General features: G+C 36.4%; 1 protein-coding gene across 4 annotated transcripts in view; it reads left to right on the top strand.

The window, feature by feature from the left end:
- ATP7A (ATPase copper transporting alpha) overlaps positions 1 to 15,434 on the top strand; it is a 191,110-nt gene that overhangs the window by 128,264 nt on the left and 47,412 nt on the right. For all 4 annotated transcript variants that reach the window (XM_043570976.1, XM_043570977.1, XM_043570978.1 and 1 more), the window contains 5 exons: positions 6,235 to 6,396; positions 8,286 to 8,362; positions 8,584 to 8,812; positions 9,899 to 10,132; positions 11,285 to 11,376. In XM_043570976.1, the coding sequence (XP_043426911.1) occupies positions 6,235 to 6,396; positions 8,286 to 8,362; positions 8,584 to 8,812; positions 9,899 to 10,132; positions 11,285 to 11,376 (794 nt within the window). The remainder of the gene's footprint in view (positions 1 to 6,234; positions 6,397 to 8,285; positions 8,363 to 8,583; positions 8,813 to 9,898; positions 10,133 to 11,284; positions 11,377 to 15,434) is intronic.

The following is a 15,434-nucleotide window of genomic DNA, read 5'->3' on the forward strand; positions in this document are numbered from 1 at the left end:
TTTTAGTATAAAAACTTCAGACATCAAGAAAATCTAAAGAATTGTACAATGGACACCCTTGTACACACCACCTAGATTCTCTATTAACATTTTAGTGTATTTGTTTTACTATACATAAGTCTGTTGTGTGAATAATTTTAGATTCATAAAGTTGCAAAACTAGTAGGGAATATCTGTGAATCTTTAAAAACAAATTTTTTTAATGTTTATTTTTAAGAGAGAGAGAGAGAGAGAGAGAGAGAGACAGAGCACAAGTTGGGGAGGGGCAGAGAGAGAGGGAGACACAGAATCTGAAGCAGGCTCCAGGCTCCGAGCTGTCAGCACAGAGCCTGATACGGGGCTCGAGCCCACAAACTGTGATTTAGCCCACAAACTGTGAGATCATGACCTGAACCGAAGTCAGACGCTTAACCAACTGAGCTACCCAGGCACCCCTATCTATGAAGCTTTTCCCAGTAATAACATCTGATCTATCACTTAAAAAATAATATCAGAGTGGAAATAGCCTTTCTAAATATCATACAACCCCAAAAAGAAATGATAGATAAATTCATGTACATAAAAATTTCTTTTTTGATGGAAAAACGCCATAAAAGAAGTCAAAAAACAGGTAAAAAACTTTATTTCTTATCATAGATGTAGGTTAATTTTCTTAATATACAAAGAACTGTTGTAAATCAATAAGAACCAGCAACTCAAAAGAGAGATAGTAAAGGATATGAACTGACAGTTCACAGACAGTCCAAAACATTACCACTTTAAACACATGAAAATATCTTCACCCTCACTTGTTATAAGAATAAAGCAAATTAAACCGGCATTGAAATGCCCTTTTTCGTCTATTAGATTGGTAAAGATAAAAAACAATTTTGTTAACATTGTATTATCTCTCATATATTGCTGGTGGAGGGTCAACTGATACAAGCTCTCAACAGGGGAATTTGGCAATATTTATCAAAAGGAAAATTGTACATATCCTTTGCCTTTTATACTCATAGGAAGTTATCCTACAGACATAGTTCCATATGTATGAAATGACATGTGTGCAAGGATGTTCATTATAGTATTTTTTTTAGAGAGAGTACAAGAGGGGGAGATGGGGAGGGGCAAAGGGAGACAGACAGAGGAAGAGAGAATGTCAAGCAGTCTCCATGCTCAGTGAGGAGCCCAATGGGACGCTTGATCCTGTGACCCTGGGATCATGACCTGAGCCTAAATCAAGACTTGGACACTCAACCGACTGAGCCACTCAGGTGCCCCAAGACTTAATTAATTAATTAATTAATTTTTTAGAGCAAGAGACAGAGAGTGGTAGTGGGGTAGTGGGGCAGAGGGAGAGAGAGAGAGAAAGAGCGGGGTGGGGGGAGGGAGGGAGAGAGAGGGAGAATCTTAAGCAGGTTCCATGTTCAGTGCAGAGCCCGAAGCAGGGCTTAATCCTATGACCCTGGGATCATGACCTGAGATGAAATCAAGAGTTGGGTGCTCAACCAACTGAGCCACCCAAGCACCCCCTGTTTTTTTAATATGGCAAAAGATAGGAAAAACCTAAATGTCAATCACTGGGGACTAGATACATAAATTATGATATGTCCATGCAGTGAGATATGAAGCAGCTATTAAAAAGAATGGGTAGGTTTTTATTTTTTATTTATTAAAAATTTTTTTTAAATATGAAATTTATTGTCAAATTGGTTTCCATACAACACCCAGTGCTCATCCCAACTGGTGCCCTCCTCAGTACCCATCACCCACCCTCCTCTCCCTCGCACCCCCCATCAGCCCTCAGTTTGTTCTCAGTTTTTAAGAGTCTCTTATATTTTGGCTTCCTCCCTCTCTAACCTTTTTTTTTTCCTTCCCCTCCCCCATGGTCTTCTGTTAAGTTTCTCAGGATCCACATAAGAGTGAAAACATATGGTATCTGTCTTTCTCTGTATGACTTCACTTAGCATAACACTCTAGTTCCATCCACGTTGCCACAAAAGGCCATATTTCATTCTTTCTCATTGCCATGTAGTATTCCATTATGTATATAAACCACAATTTCTTTATCCATTCATCAGTTGATGGACATTTAGGCTCTTTCCATGATTTGGCTATTGTTGAAAGTGCTGCTATAAACATTGGGATACAAGTTCCCCTATGCATCAGCACTCCTGTATCACTTGGATAAATTCCTAGCAGTGCTATTGCTGGGTCACACGGTATATCTATTTTGAATTTTTTGAGGAACCTCCACACTGTTTTCCAGAGCGGCTGCACCAGTTTGCATTCCCACCAACAGTGCAAGGGGGTTCCCGTTTCTCCACATCCTCTCCAGCATCTATAGTCTCCTGATTTGTTCCTTTTAGCCACTCTGACTGGCATGAGGTGGTATCTGAGTGTGGTTTTGATTTGTATTTCCCTGATGGGGAGTGACGTTGAGCATCTTTTCATGTGCCTGTTGGCCATCTGGATGTCTTCTTTAGAGAAGTGTCTATTCATGTCTTCTGCCCATTTCTTCACTGGATTATTTGTTTTTTGGGTGTGCAGTTTGGTGAGCTCTTTATAGGTTTTGGATACCAGCCCTTTGTCCTATATGTCATTTGCAAATACCTTTTCCCATTCCATTGGTTGCCTTTTAGTTTTGTTGATTGTTTCCTTTGCTGTGCAGAAGCTCTTTATCTTCATGAGGTCCCAGTAGTTCATTTTTGCTTTTAATTCCCTTCCTTGCCTTTGGGGATGTGTCGAGTAAGAGATTGCTACGGCTGAGGTCAGAGAGGTCTTTTCCTGCTTCCTCCTCTAGGGTTTTGATGGTTTCCTGTCTCACATTCAGGTCCTTCATCCATTTTGAGTTTGTTTTTGTGAATGGTGTAAGAAAGTGGTCGTCCAGTTCTCCCAGCACCATTTGTTAAAGAGACTGTCTTTTATCCATTGGATATTCTTTCCTGCTGTGTCAAAGATTAGTTGGCCATACTTTTGTGGGTCTACTTCTGGGGTTTCTATTCTATTCCATTGGTCTATGTGTCTGTATTTGTGCCAATACCGTGCTGTCTTGATGATTACAGCTTTGTAGTAGATGCTAAATCTGGGATTGTGATGCCTCCCGCTTTGGTCTTCTTCTTCAAAATTACTTTGGCTATGCGGGGTCTTTTGTGTTTCCATACAAATTTTAGGATTGCTTGTTCTAGCTTCGAGAAGAACGCTGGTGCAATTTTGATTGGGATTGCATTGAATGTGTAGATAGCTTTGGGTAGTATTAACATTTTAAATTTAAAAATTTTAAATACTTAAAATTTTTAAAAGATTTTATTAAAAAAATTTTTTTAACGTTTATTTATTTTTGAGACAGAGAGAGACAGAGCATGAATGGGGGAGGGTCAGAGAGAGGGAGACACAGAATCTGAAACAGGTTCCAGGCTCTGAGCTGTCAGCACAGAGCCTGACGCGGGACTCGAACTTACGGACCACGAGATCATGACCTGAGCTGAAGTCGGCCGCTTAACTGACTGAGCCACCCAGGTGCCCCTAAAAGATTTTTTTTTCAATTAATCTCTACACCCAACACGGGGTTTGAACCCATAATCCCGAGATCGAGAGCTGCATACTTCACCAACTGATCCAGGCAGGCACCCCCATGGGCTTTTATTTTTTAAAGACTTCTGACAATTAATAGCTTTATTGAAATATTATTCACATACCATAAAACTCATGCTTTAAGTGTACGATTCAGTGTTTTTTTTAAAAAAATTTTATGTTTATTCATTTTGGAGAGAGAGACAGAGTGTGAGCCGGGGAGGGGCAGAGAGAGAGGGAGATGCAGAATCCGAAGCAGGCTCCAGGCTCTGAGCTGTCAGCATGGAGCCTGATGTGGGGCTTGAACTCACGAACTATGAGATCATGACCTGAGCTGAAGTCAGATGCTTAACTGACTGAGCCCCCCAGGTTCCCTTAATTCAGTAGTTTTTGTATATCCACAGAGTTGCAATTATCACTGTATCTAATTTTAAAACATTTTTGTCAACCCAAAAAAGAAACCTCATGTCACTCTTCATTCTTGATATTAGCATTTGAGTCTTCTTTCTTTTTCTCCTTGTTCAGTCTAGCCAAATTTTGTCAATTTTGTCAGCCTTTTCAGACAAATAATTTTTGGTTTTGTTAATTTTCTCTGTTCTCTCTTTTGTGAATTTCCACTTTCATTTTTAATTTTCTTCCCTTTGCTTGCTTTACTTTTAGTTTGCTCTTCTTGTCTAGTTCCTTAAGGTGGAAGGTTAGGTCATTTATTTGAGATCTTATTTTTTAATATTGGCATTTACAACTACACATTTCCCTCTAAGTAATGCTTTCATTTCAGGTATTATACTTTTTAATCCAGACTGTCCATTGGGCCTTTTCAATAATCTCTCTCTCTTTATTGATATTATTTTTGGTTAGACATTGTTCTCATATTTTCCTTTAATTCTTTAGACATGGGGTTTTTTTTTTAGTTCATTGAATATATTTTCAGTACCTGATTTAACATCTTTGTCTAGTAAGTCCAATGTCTGGGCTTCCTTAGAGACAATTTCTGTTGATTGCTTTTTTCCCTTTATATGGACCGTACTTTCTTGTTTCATCACATGTCTCACAATTATTTGTTGGAAATATGTAGCAACTCTGGAAATAAAGTTATTTTCCACTCCTTAGGGTTTGTTGTTGTTTTTGCTATTTGCCATTGTTATTGTTTAGTGACGTTTATGAAATAATTCTGTAAAATTTATATTCTTTGTTAATGTGTGGCCACTGAAGTTTCTGCTTGATTAGCTCAGTGGTCAGCTAATGATTGGACAGAGATTTACTTAAATACTTGGAACCAATAAATCTCCCAGTCTTTGCTGAGGATCTCTGTGCATGCCTTCAACACCAAGCTGTGCAGTTGTCAATTGCCTTAGTCTTTACTTCCTGCTTCTACAGAGTCTACTGGTCAGCCTGAGGTGAGAGGTTAGGACCTTTTAGGTCTGAGTATGCATAGTCTTGGACATGTACAACCCTATGCGTGTGAATGAATGGCCTTCTAGATTTTTAGAATATGTTGGAGTTCTTATGTATATCTTGCTTCCCAGTTTTTCCTTTTTAGGCTTTTTGGTTAGCCTATTGTTTGCCCCAACTGTTATCCCTTGCCTTAGGTAGCCACAAGATTAATAATTACCTTGAATTGTTTTGACAAATTCTCCCAGGGAATTCGCTGAGCTCCAGTCAGGGCAAACACAGACATCTTTGCAAGTGGGATATTTCAGAGAACCATCAGTCAGATCATATAATAACAGTTCCCTAGTAATGAGGCTTTGAAGGAGCTCCAACCATTTTCTGCTCTCTCTGGTGGCTTCCCTGATGCTGTTTTTCACCATCACTGTGGGCTGCTGGTCTTCATGGCCACCCCAGAGCTGGAGGGGAGGAGATGAGAAGAAGGAAAATTATAATATATATAATAGCACATAGCTTGCTGTTTCATTGGGTTTCATCTGATTCTCTTGAATAAATGCTTCCTGTATTGCTGAAAGCTTTTATGTAATTTCAGTTTCCGAAAAAGTTTGTTGTTTTTTCCAGTTTTCTTATTGCTTTTATGGAGGGGAGAATTTTCAAAGATCTTTACCATTACTGGTATTCTTTCAGTACATATTCTTGAATAAATGCTTTGTAATTTGTTATACTCTTTAGTTATTTACCTGTTATACTCTTTAGTTATTTACCAGAGTCTTTAAATGGTTGTTTTTTGAAGATTTTGTCCAATTTTATCATTGCTTTTTGGGAAAAGGATTTGCTGATCTCCACACACGGTCATTCCAGAAGTTCTGCTACTCCATTTTAGAATTTAATACCCAGCTGAACTGTAACCTCACCTAAGACATAAGGCAAAATGCATTTTTAGACAAAGGTATAACACTTTTGTCATCCATTAACCTTCACTAAAAGTAATACTAATGGCTAAAAAATCTATAGGGAAGCATGACATTTAATACAAGAATCAATAGATGTCAAATCATATATCACTAGTGACAGGAGGAGGGAGACTTAGTGAGATCCTTTTCTGTTTAACCTGTTGCAGCTGGGACCATATCTTTGTTCAATGTAATTTTATATAAAAATAGCATTCTAATACAATTTTCTAAAGTATATTAATACTGCAGATAAGATCTTGTGTGTTAATCCCATGTTACAAGTCATGTTTAATAGAGGAAAAAGTAGATTTCTGAATAACAAAACCTTTGTCTTTAACAGGTGAGAGGAATGACGTGTGCCTCCTGTGTACATAAAATAGAGTCTATCCTCACAAAACACAGAGGGATCTTCTACTGTTCTGTGGCCTTGGCAACCAACAAAGCACATATTAAGTATGACCCAGAAATTATTGGTCCCAGGGATATTATCCATACAGTTGAAGTAAGTGTTAAGACTTTGCATTTCTGTGTTCTTACCTATTCAGTCAGCCCTCTGTTGAATCACTTCTGGTTTGTATCAGATAGAAACAGTGAACAAGATCTGGCCCCTTTGATTACTCTCAATAACATCTGTCTCAAATTTAATGTGTGTTTATACCCTTTTTTTTCCTTGGTCTTTGTCAGGAAGAGTTAGGCAAAGGCATGTTGGCACTATTAATCAGGAGCAGACTGAAGGTAGAATCACAAATCATTTAAAAATATTTAGAAAATGGAAGTAAAGTACAATTTGTTGTAAGATTAATTAATCACTAAGAAAGCAAAGCATCATGCTACATGCTTTGTTGTTTGTTAGGTCAAAGCAAATGATGTATTTTTTTTTTAAATTTGAGTATAGTTGTCACAATGATGTTACATTAAGGTATACAACATAGTGATTCAACAACTCCATAGTTATGCTGTGCTCACCACAAGTGTAACTACCACCTGTCACCATACAATGTTATTGCAATACCATTGACAGTATTCCCTATACTGTGCCTTTTATTCCCATGACTTACTCATTCCATAACTGGAAGCCTATATCTCCCACTCCTCTTCACCCATTTTACCCATCTCCCATCTACCTCCCCTCTGGCAACCATCAGATTGCTCTCTGTATTAATAGGTCTGATTCTCCTTGAAAATGATGTATTTTTAAGTTAAAGTAAGAAATTTAAAAGACCAAACTCTTGTCTTGGTAGCAAATTTATCCTGTGTTCTTCAGTAAATATTCAGTGGGTAGTAGTACGTGTGAGAGTGCCTTAAAAACTTTAATGTGGTATAGCCTTGGTGTTATCATGATCTGAAGATATTAATAGTTCAGATAAGATCCTATTAGTATAGATAATAATACCATTAACATCTTGTGAAGCTAGCATTATCAAGTATCTACTTTGAGCCAGTTTCCAAGATTGCAAAGCTTCAACTCTTAATTTAATTCTCACAACAGTGCTGTCATCTTCATTTTGGTGGTGGAGAAACTCAGGTTGAGAGAAGTTAAGTTACTTGCCCAAAGTCACATAGGTAGTAAGTGTCATAGCTGGGATTTGAGTCTGTTCTTTCTGACCCCAAATTTCACAGTTGCTTTTTTCACTGTGCTACATTTCCAACAAATGTAAGATGACAGCATTTTTCTTAGCAGTTGAAAATATAGTGTATGTTACTGTCTATGCACATATGAGTCTTACTTATGTGTAGTTTTCTTTAATACTTTGTCTTATTCAAGAAAATTTTTGTTCGTGTTCTTTTTTCTGATAGAACAAGAGTAAAGCCAACATATGCAAAGCCTTGAATAATATATTTAATATGGTGCTAGTTTTTGTGGCCTATTATTCAGTTTTCTGTACTTGTTCGGGGGAGGGATGGACAGCTGTCAAAGCTAAAATTTAGAATAAATGATTAATGTACATCAATACTAGTGGATGACTCTTATCTAAATGTAAGATTTATGATTTTACTATTGAATTCTGTCTTTATTACATCATCAAACACTCTGTCAGCCTGACCACGTAACAGATTCTGCTTTTTTTCTAAAATCACTTAGTGGAGGCTTCAGCTTACTTTTTGGTGTAATAAGAATCTCTAGTGAGGGCAACTGCACTTGAGTTAAATCATTAGTTTGAGAGCAGTAGGATAGACATTAACTAGAATTGGGGAAATATTCATTTCTTTGAAGGAAGATTATAAACACAAGTAATTAAGGAAGCACATCTTCATCTTTATATTCCCCAGAGTGCCTTGCACTCAGTAATTGAGTTGAATTGTACTTAATGACAATACCATGACTTAGAATTTCTCTATATAATATTTATACATTCAGTGAAATAATTGTTTTCTCATGAATTTCCTTAGAGCTTAGGTTTTGAAGCTTCTTTGGTCAAAAAGGATCGGTCAGCAAGCCACCTGGACCATAAACGAGAAATAAGACAGTAAGTGCTTTTGGTGTGTCAGTAAGAAACAAGTGCTTTTAGTGTGTCAGTGAAAAACAGATTTTGACTCCTTGTTATAAATTTAACATCCTGTTGGCATGTTAGTTTTTACAGTGGCATCCTTATGTTGGGTGGAGTGGTCACAATTTGTATTTCTCTGTACTATGTAGACTCTTTAACCATAAGCTACTTATTCAAATGATTTTTCTTTTCTACGTGAGGTGGAGACGGTCCTTCCTTGTGAGTCTCTTTTTCTGTATTCCTGTCATGGGGCTGATGATATATATGATGGTTATGGACCACCATCTTGCAACTCTTCACCATAATCAGAGCATGAGTCAAGAAGAAATGATCAACATTCACTCTTCTTCTATGTTCCTGGAGCGCCAGATCCTCCCAGGACTGTCCATGATGAATTTGCTATCCTTTTTGTTGTGTGTACCTGTACAGGCAAGTGAAATGTTAGCAAGGATGTATGTTAATAATGTAAAACAGCAAAATGTGACAGGAAAGGCTATTTTCAGTTGCAAAACAGGTATTAGTCAGAAGTTGGGTCATTTTATGCTGTGGATGCTTTATAAAAATAATCTTAAATTGAGTGGTTAAAGTAGATAATAAATTCCATTTAACTCTTAAGGATACTATTTAATGGCAAAGCAGAGAATAAGCTCAATTCATGTTTAGATATGAATTTAGCATTCATATCTGCTATTGTATATAATTGTATATTTAAAACTATAATAAAATAGATTATATTTTATTTATCTATACTTGCACTTAATATTCCATATTAAATATATTAAAATTAATTATATTCACATTAGTATATTAAATGTTACTTAATTATTAATTATATAAACTAAAATAATGGTGGCAATTATAATATTATGTTATTATTTTTATTATTTCTCCCTAGCACTGAAGTTCATTATTTTCTGTATGTTTTCAACTCTTCTTTTGAGATAAACTTTTACTGTAGAACACTTCTATCTAATAAATCTATTCCTTTTTCTGATTCTTATAAAAAGTTATGATGATTTTAAGAAAATCTTAGTGTGTTTCTCTATACTAATGAAAAATAAGATTCTCAGTTATGTATACCAATGAAAACAGCCAGCAGTTCCAGTAGCTTGTGATATACACTTAGGTTGAATTTTGGATAGGGGGAACAGAGTTTTCCATAAAAAACCCTTGTCAAAAAATGTAATTTTTTTCTTAGTTCTTTTTTTTTCTTAGTTCTTGTTTTTGCTAGCATCTAAAAGAATAATCCAAGAATTATCTTTCTTTATATTATGGAATATCCATTGGATCATAGAGGACAGCTGCCAAGAGCTTCTACAGCAATTTGAATCCCTACATGCACATACCTGCTAAAATACGGACACTATTGTTTCAGCTTAAAATCTTTCCTTAGTGTTGCTGGATTAGATAAAAGTCAAAGGAAATGAACATTATTACTGTATCTTTGTTACTGAGATAAACATTTGGATTTCAGCATTTTTTTAAAGAGCAGTAATTATTGTTTCTGTATTACAGTTTTTTGGAGGCTGGTACTTCTACATTCAGGCGTATAGAGCCCTGAAGCATAAAACTGCAAATATGGATGTACTGATTGTGCTGGCAACCACCATTGCATTTGCCTACTCTTTGGTTATTCTTCTGGTTGCAATGTATGAAAGAGCCAAAGTAAACCCTATTACTTTCTTTGACACACCTCCTATGCTATTTGTCTTTATTGCACTAGGCCGGTGGCTGGAACATATAGCAAAGGTAAAGTAAGAACGGGTGACGTTTGTTAAAATCTTGGGTAGATAAATGATTGTAATATTTTCGAGTCCAATTATTGGAAATATGCATTGATTTATATAGTTAACAAAAGAAGTACTTCTGTTTTGGTAATATTTTAAGTTAAATTTTCCTTTAGAAGATTTACCAAATTTATGGAATTAAAACTGTAGATAGTATAGTACATCCATGTTCATTTAAACATGAGATTTAAACAGAGAGACATTTGATAAATATTTATTTACATCACATTGTTAATGGGAAAATTGATGTGACCACAGGATTTAAAATAATGATGGAAAGAATATTCACCCATAATCCCATACTATAATGGAAATTACTTTCTAATTCTGCTCGAGATACCTTTATATTTTAGAGTGGCAAACATAGTGTACATACCAGTTTGTATCCTTAACATTATACAGCTTTTTCCCCATTTTGCAGTCTAGATAATTATTTGGTATTTTCTGAATCATATTCTGGCAAATCATTGTGCTGTCACTCAACTAAACCATTCCTGTTTTGTTCTCAATTAGGCTGTTTCCAGTTTTAAATTTTAGATAATCTTGCATTAAACATATTCATGTTTAATAGTAATTTCTATTGAATTAGTATCTTAGGATAAATTATAAAGTATATGAGTAAAGAGCATAAATCTTTTTATGGCTCATGCTACAAGTTGTAACAATTTTTTTTATCAACAAGAGTATGTTAGTAGTTTTACCACAACTTCATTGGCATTAACTCCTGTATAAATTCTTGCTAAATTAGTATGCATTAAATGTATCATAGTGCTTTCTTTTGCATTTCTTCCATTAATAGCAAGGATAAACATTTTTCCACATATCAGGTATTTAATTTCTTCTTACATGAATTTCCTAATCATGTCCTTTGCTCATGTACCTGAGTTCTTGATGCTTTTCTCATTGTTACATTATTTATTTATAAATTATGCCTAATAATATATTTTATATTTTGTATACTTCATATTTTTGAAGTGAAATATTTTCTAATTTGAACTGATTAATATTCCTAAAATTATCTCTTGGGTAAATGTTAAGTATTATATCTTTATTTTAGGTAAAACCTGAGATTTTTCTTCCTTAGTATTGTTAACATGTTGTTTTTTATTTATAGGGCAAAACATCAGAGGCTCTTGCCAAGCTAATTTCACTACAAGCTACAGAAGCAACTATTGTAACTCTTGACTCTGATAATATTCTCTTAAGGTATTTATTTTCTTTTTTTTTTTATATATGAAATTTATTGTCAAATTGGTTTCCATACAACACCCAGTGCTCATCCCAAAAGGTGCCCTCCTCAATACCCATCACCCACCCTCTCCTCCCTCCCACCCCCCATCAACCCTCAGTTTGTTCTCAGTTTTTAACAGTCTCTTATGCTTTGGCTGTCTCCCACTCAAACCTCTTTTTTTTCTTTTTTTTCCTTCCCCTCCCCCATGGGTTCCTGTTAAGTTTCTCAGGATCCACATAAGAGTGAAACCATATGGTATCTGTCTTTCTCTGTATGGCTTATTTCACTTAGCATCACACTCTCCAGTTCCATCCACGTTGCTACAAAAGGCCATATTTCATTTTTTCTCATTGCCACGTAGTACTCCATTGTGTAAATAAACCACAATTTCTTTATCCATTCATCAGTTGATGGACATTTAGGCTCTTTCCATAATTTGGCTGTTGTTGAGAGTGCTGCTATGAACATTGGGGTACAAGTGGCCCTATGCATCAGTACTCCTGTATCCCTTGGATAAATTCCTAGCAGTGCTATTGCTGGGTCATAGGGTAGGTCTATTTTTAATTTTCTGAGGAACCTCCACACTGCTTTCCAGAGCGGCTGCACCAGTTTGCATTCCCACCAACAGTGCAAGAGGGTTCCCGTTTCTCCACATCCTCTCCAGCATCTATAGTCTCCTGATTTGTTCATTTTGGCCACTCTGACTGGCGTGAGGTGATACCTGAGTGTGGTTTTGATTTGTATTTCCCTGATAAGGAGCGACGCTGAACATCTTTTCATGTGCCTGTTGGCCATCCGGATGTCTTCTTTAGAGAAGTGTCTATTCATGTTTTCTGCCCATTTCTTCACTGGGTTATTTGTTTTTCGGGTGTGGAGTTTGGTGAGCTCTTTATAGATTTTGGATACTAGCCCTTTGTCCGATATGTCATTTGCAAATATCTTTTCCCATTCCGTTGGTTGCCTTTTAGTTTTGTTGGTTGTTTCCTTTGCCGTGCAGAAGCTTTTTATCTTCATGAGGTCCCAGTAGTTCATTTTTGCTTTTAATTGCCTTGCCTTTGGGGATGTGTCGAGTAAGAGATTGCTACGGCTGAGGTCAGAGAGGTCTTTTCCTGCTTTCTCCTCTAAGGTTTTGATGGTTTCCTGTCTCACATTCAGGTCCTTTATCCATTTTGAGTTTATTTTTGTGAATGGTGTGAGAAAGTGGTCTAGTTTTAACCTTCTGCATGTTGCTGTCCAGTTCTCCCAGCACCATTTGTTAAAGAGACTGTCTTTTTTCCATTGGATGTTCTTTCCTGCTTTGTCAAAGATGAGTTGGCCATACGTTTGTGGGTCTAGTTCTGGGAGTTTCTATTCTATTCCATTGGTCTATGTGTCTGTTTTTGTGCCAATTCCATGCTGTCTTGATGATGACAGCTTTGTAGTAGAGGCTAAAGTCTGGGATTGTGATGCCTCCTGCTTTGGTCTTCTTCTTCAAAATTCCTTTGGCTATTCGGGGCCTTTTGTGGTTCCATATGAATTTTAGGATTGCTTGTTCTAGTTTTGAGAAGAATGCTGGTGCAATTTTGATTGGGATTGCATTGAATGTGTAGATAGCTTTGGGTAGTATTGACATTTTGACAATATTTATTTTTCCAATCCATGAGCAGGGAATGTCTTTCCATTTCTTTAAATCTTCTTCAATTACCTTCATAAGCTTTCTATAGTTTTCAGCATACAGATCCTTTACATCTTTGGTTAGATTTATTCCTAGGTATTTTATGCTTCTTGGTGCAATTGTGAATGGGATCAGTTTCTTTATTTGTCTTTCTGTTGCTTCATTGTTAGTGTATGAGAATGCAACTGATTTCTGTACATTGATTTTGTATCCTGCAACTTTGCTGAATTCCTGTATCAGTTCTAGCAGACTTTTGGTGGAGTCTATCGGATTTTCCATGTATAATATCATGTCATCTGCAAAAAGCGAAAGCTTGACTTCATCTTTGCCAATTTGGATGCCTTTGATTTCCTTTTGTTGTCTGATTGCTGATGCTAGAACTTCCAGCACTATGGTAAACAACAGCGGTAAGAGTGGGCATCTCTGTCGTGTTCCTGGTCTCAGGGAAAAAGCTCTCAGTTTTTCCCCGTTGAGGATGATGTTAGCTGTGGGCTTTTCATAAATGGCTTTGATGATGTTTAAGTATGTTCCTTCTATCCCGACTTTCTCAAGGGTTTTTATTAAGAAAGGGTGCTGGATTTTGTCAAAGGCCTTTTCTGCATCGATTGACAGGATCATATGGTTCTTCTCTTTTTTTTTGTTAATGTGATGTATCATGTTGATTGATTTGCGAATGTTGAACCAGCCCTGCATCCCAGGAATGAATCCCACTTGATCATGGTAAATAATTCTTTTTATATGCCGTTGAATTCGATTTGCTAGTATCTTATTGAGAATTTTTGCATCCATATTCATCAGGGATATTGGCCTGTAGTTCTCTTTTTTTACTGGGTCTCTGTCTGGTTTAGGAATCAAAGTAATACTGGCTTCATAGAATGAGTCTGGAAGTTTTCCTTCCCTTTCTATTTCTTGGAATAGCTTGAGAAGGATAGGTATTATCTCTGCTTTAAACGTCTGGTAGAACTCCCCTGGGAAGCCATCTGGTCCTGGACTCTTATTTGTTGGGAGATTTTTGATAACCGATTCAATTTCTTCGCTGGTTATGGGTCTGTTCAAGCTTTCTATTTCCTCCTGAGTTTTGGAAGAGTGTGGGTGTTCAGGAATTTGTCCATTTCTTCCAGGTTGTCCAATTTGTTGGCATATAATTTTTCATAGTATTCCCTGATAATTGTTTGTATCTCTGAGGGATTGGTTGTAATAATTCCATTTTCATTCATGATTTTATCTATTTGGGTCATCTCCCTTTTCTTTTTGAGAAGCCTGGCTAGAGGTTTGTCAATTTTGTTTAGTTTTTCAAAAAACCAACTCTTGGTTTCGTTGATCTGCTCTACAGTTTTTTTAGATTCTATATTGTTTATTTCTGCTCTGATCTTTATTATTTCTCTTCTTCTGCTGGGTTTAGGCTGTCTTTGCTGTTCTGCTTCTATTTCCTTTAGGTGTGCTGTTAGATTTTGTATTTGGGATTTTTCTTGTTTCTTGAGATAGGCCTGGATTGCAATGTATTTTCCTCTCAGGACTGCCTTTGCTGCATCCCAAAGCATTTGGATTGTTGTATTTTCATTTTCATTTGTTTCCATATATTTTTTAATTTCTTCTCTAATTGCCTGGTTGACCCACTCATTCGTTAGTAGGGTGTTCTTTAACCTCCATGCTTTTGGAGGTTTTCCAGACTTTTTCCTGTGGTTGATTTCAAGCTTCATAGCATTGTGGTCTGAAAGTATGCATGGTATAATTTCAATTCTTGTAAACTTATGAAGGGCTGTTTTGTGACCCAGTATATGATCTATCTTGGAGAATGTTCCATGTGCACTCGAGAAGAAAGTATATTCTGTTGCTTTGGGATGCAGAGTTCTAAATAGATCTGTCAAGTCCATCTGATCCAATGTCTCATTCAGGGCCCTTGTTTTTATTGACCGTGTGTCTAGATGATCTATCCATTTCTGTAAGTGGGGTGTTAAAGTCCCCTGCAATTACCACATTCTTATCGATAAGGTTGTTTACGTTTATGAGTAATTGTTTTATATATTTGGGGGCTCCGGTATTCGGCGCATAGACATTTATAATTGTTAGCTCTTCCTGATGGATAGACCCTGTAACTATTATATAATGTCCTTCTTCATCTCTTGTTACAGCCTTTAATTTAAAGTCTAGTTTGTCTGATATAAGTATGGCTACTCCAGCTTTCTTTTGGCTTCCAGTCGCATGATAAATAGTTCTCCATCCCCTCACTCTCAATCTAAAGGTGTCCTCAGGTCTAAAATGAGTCTCTTGTAGACAGCAAATAGATGGGTCTTGTTTTTTTATCCATTCTGATACCCTATGTCTTTTGGTTGGCGCATTTAATCCATTTACATTCAGTGTTATTATAGAAAGATACGG

This window comes from Prionailurus bengalensis, chromosome X (genome assembly GCF_016509475.1).
Source record: "Prionailurus bengalensis isolate Pbe53 chromosome X, Fcat_Pben_1.1_paternal_pri, whole genome shotgun sequence".
In the NCBI taxonomy this organism is placed as follows: domain Eukaryota; kingdom Metazoa; phylum Chordata; class Mammalia; order Carnivora; family Felidae; genus Prionailurus; species Prionailurus bengalensis.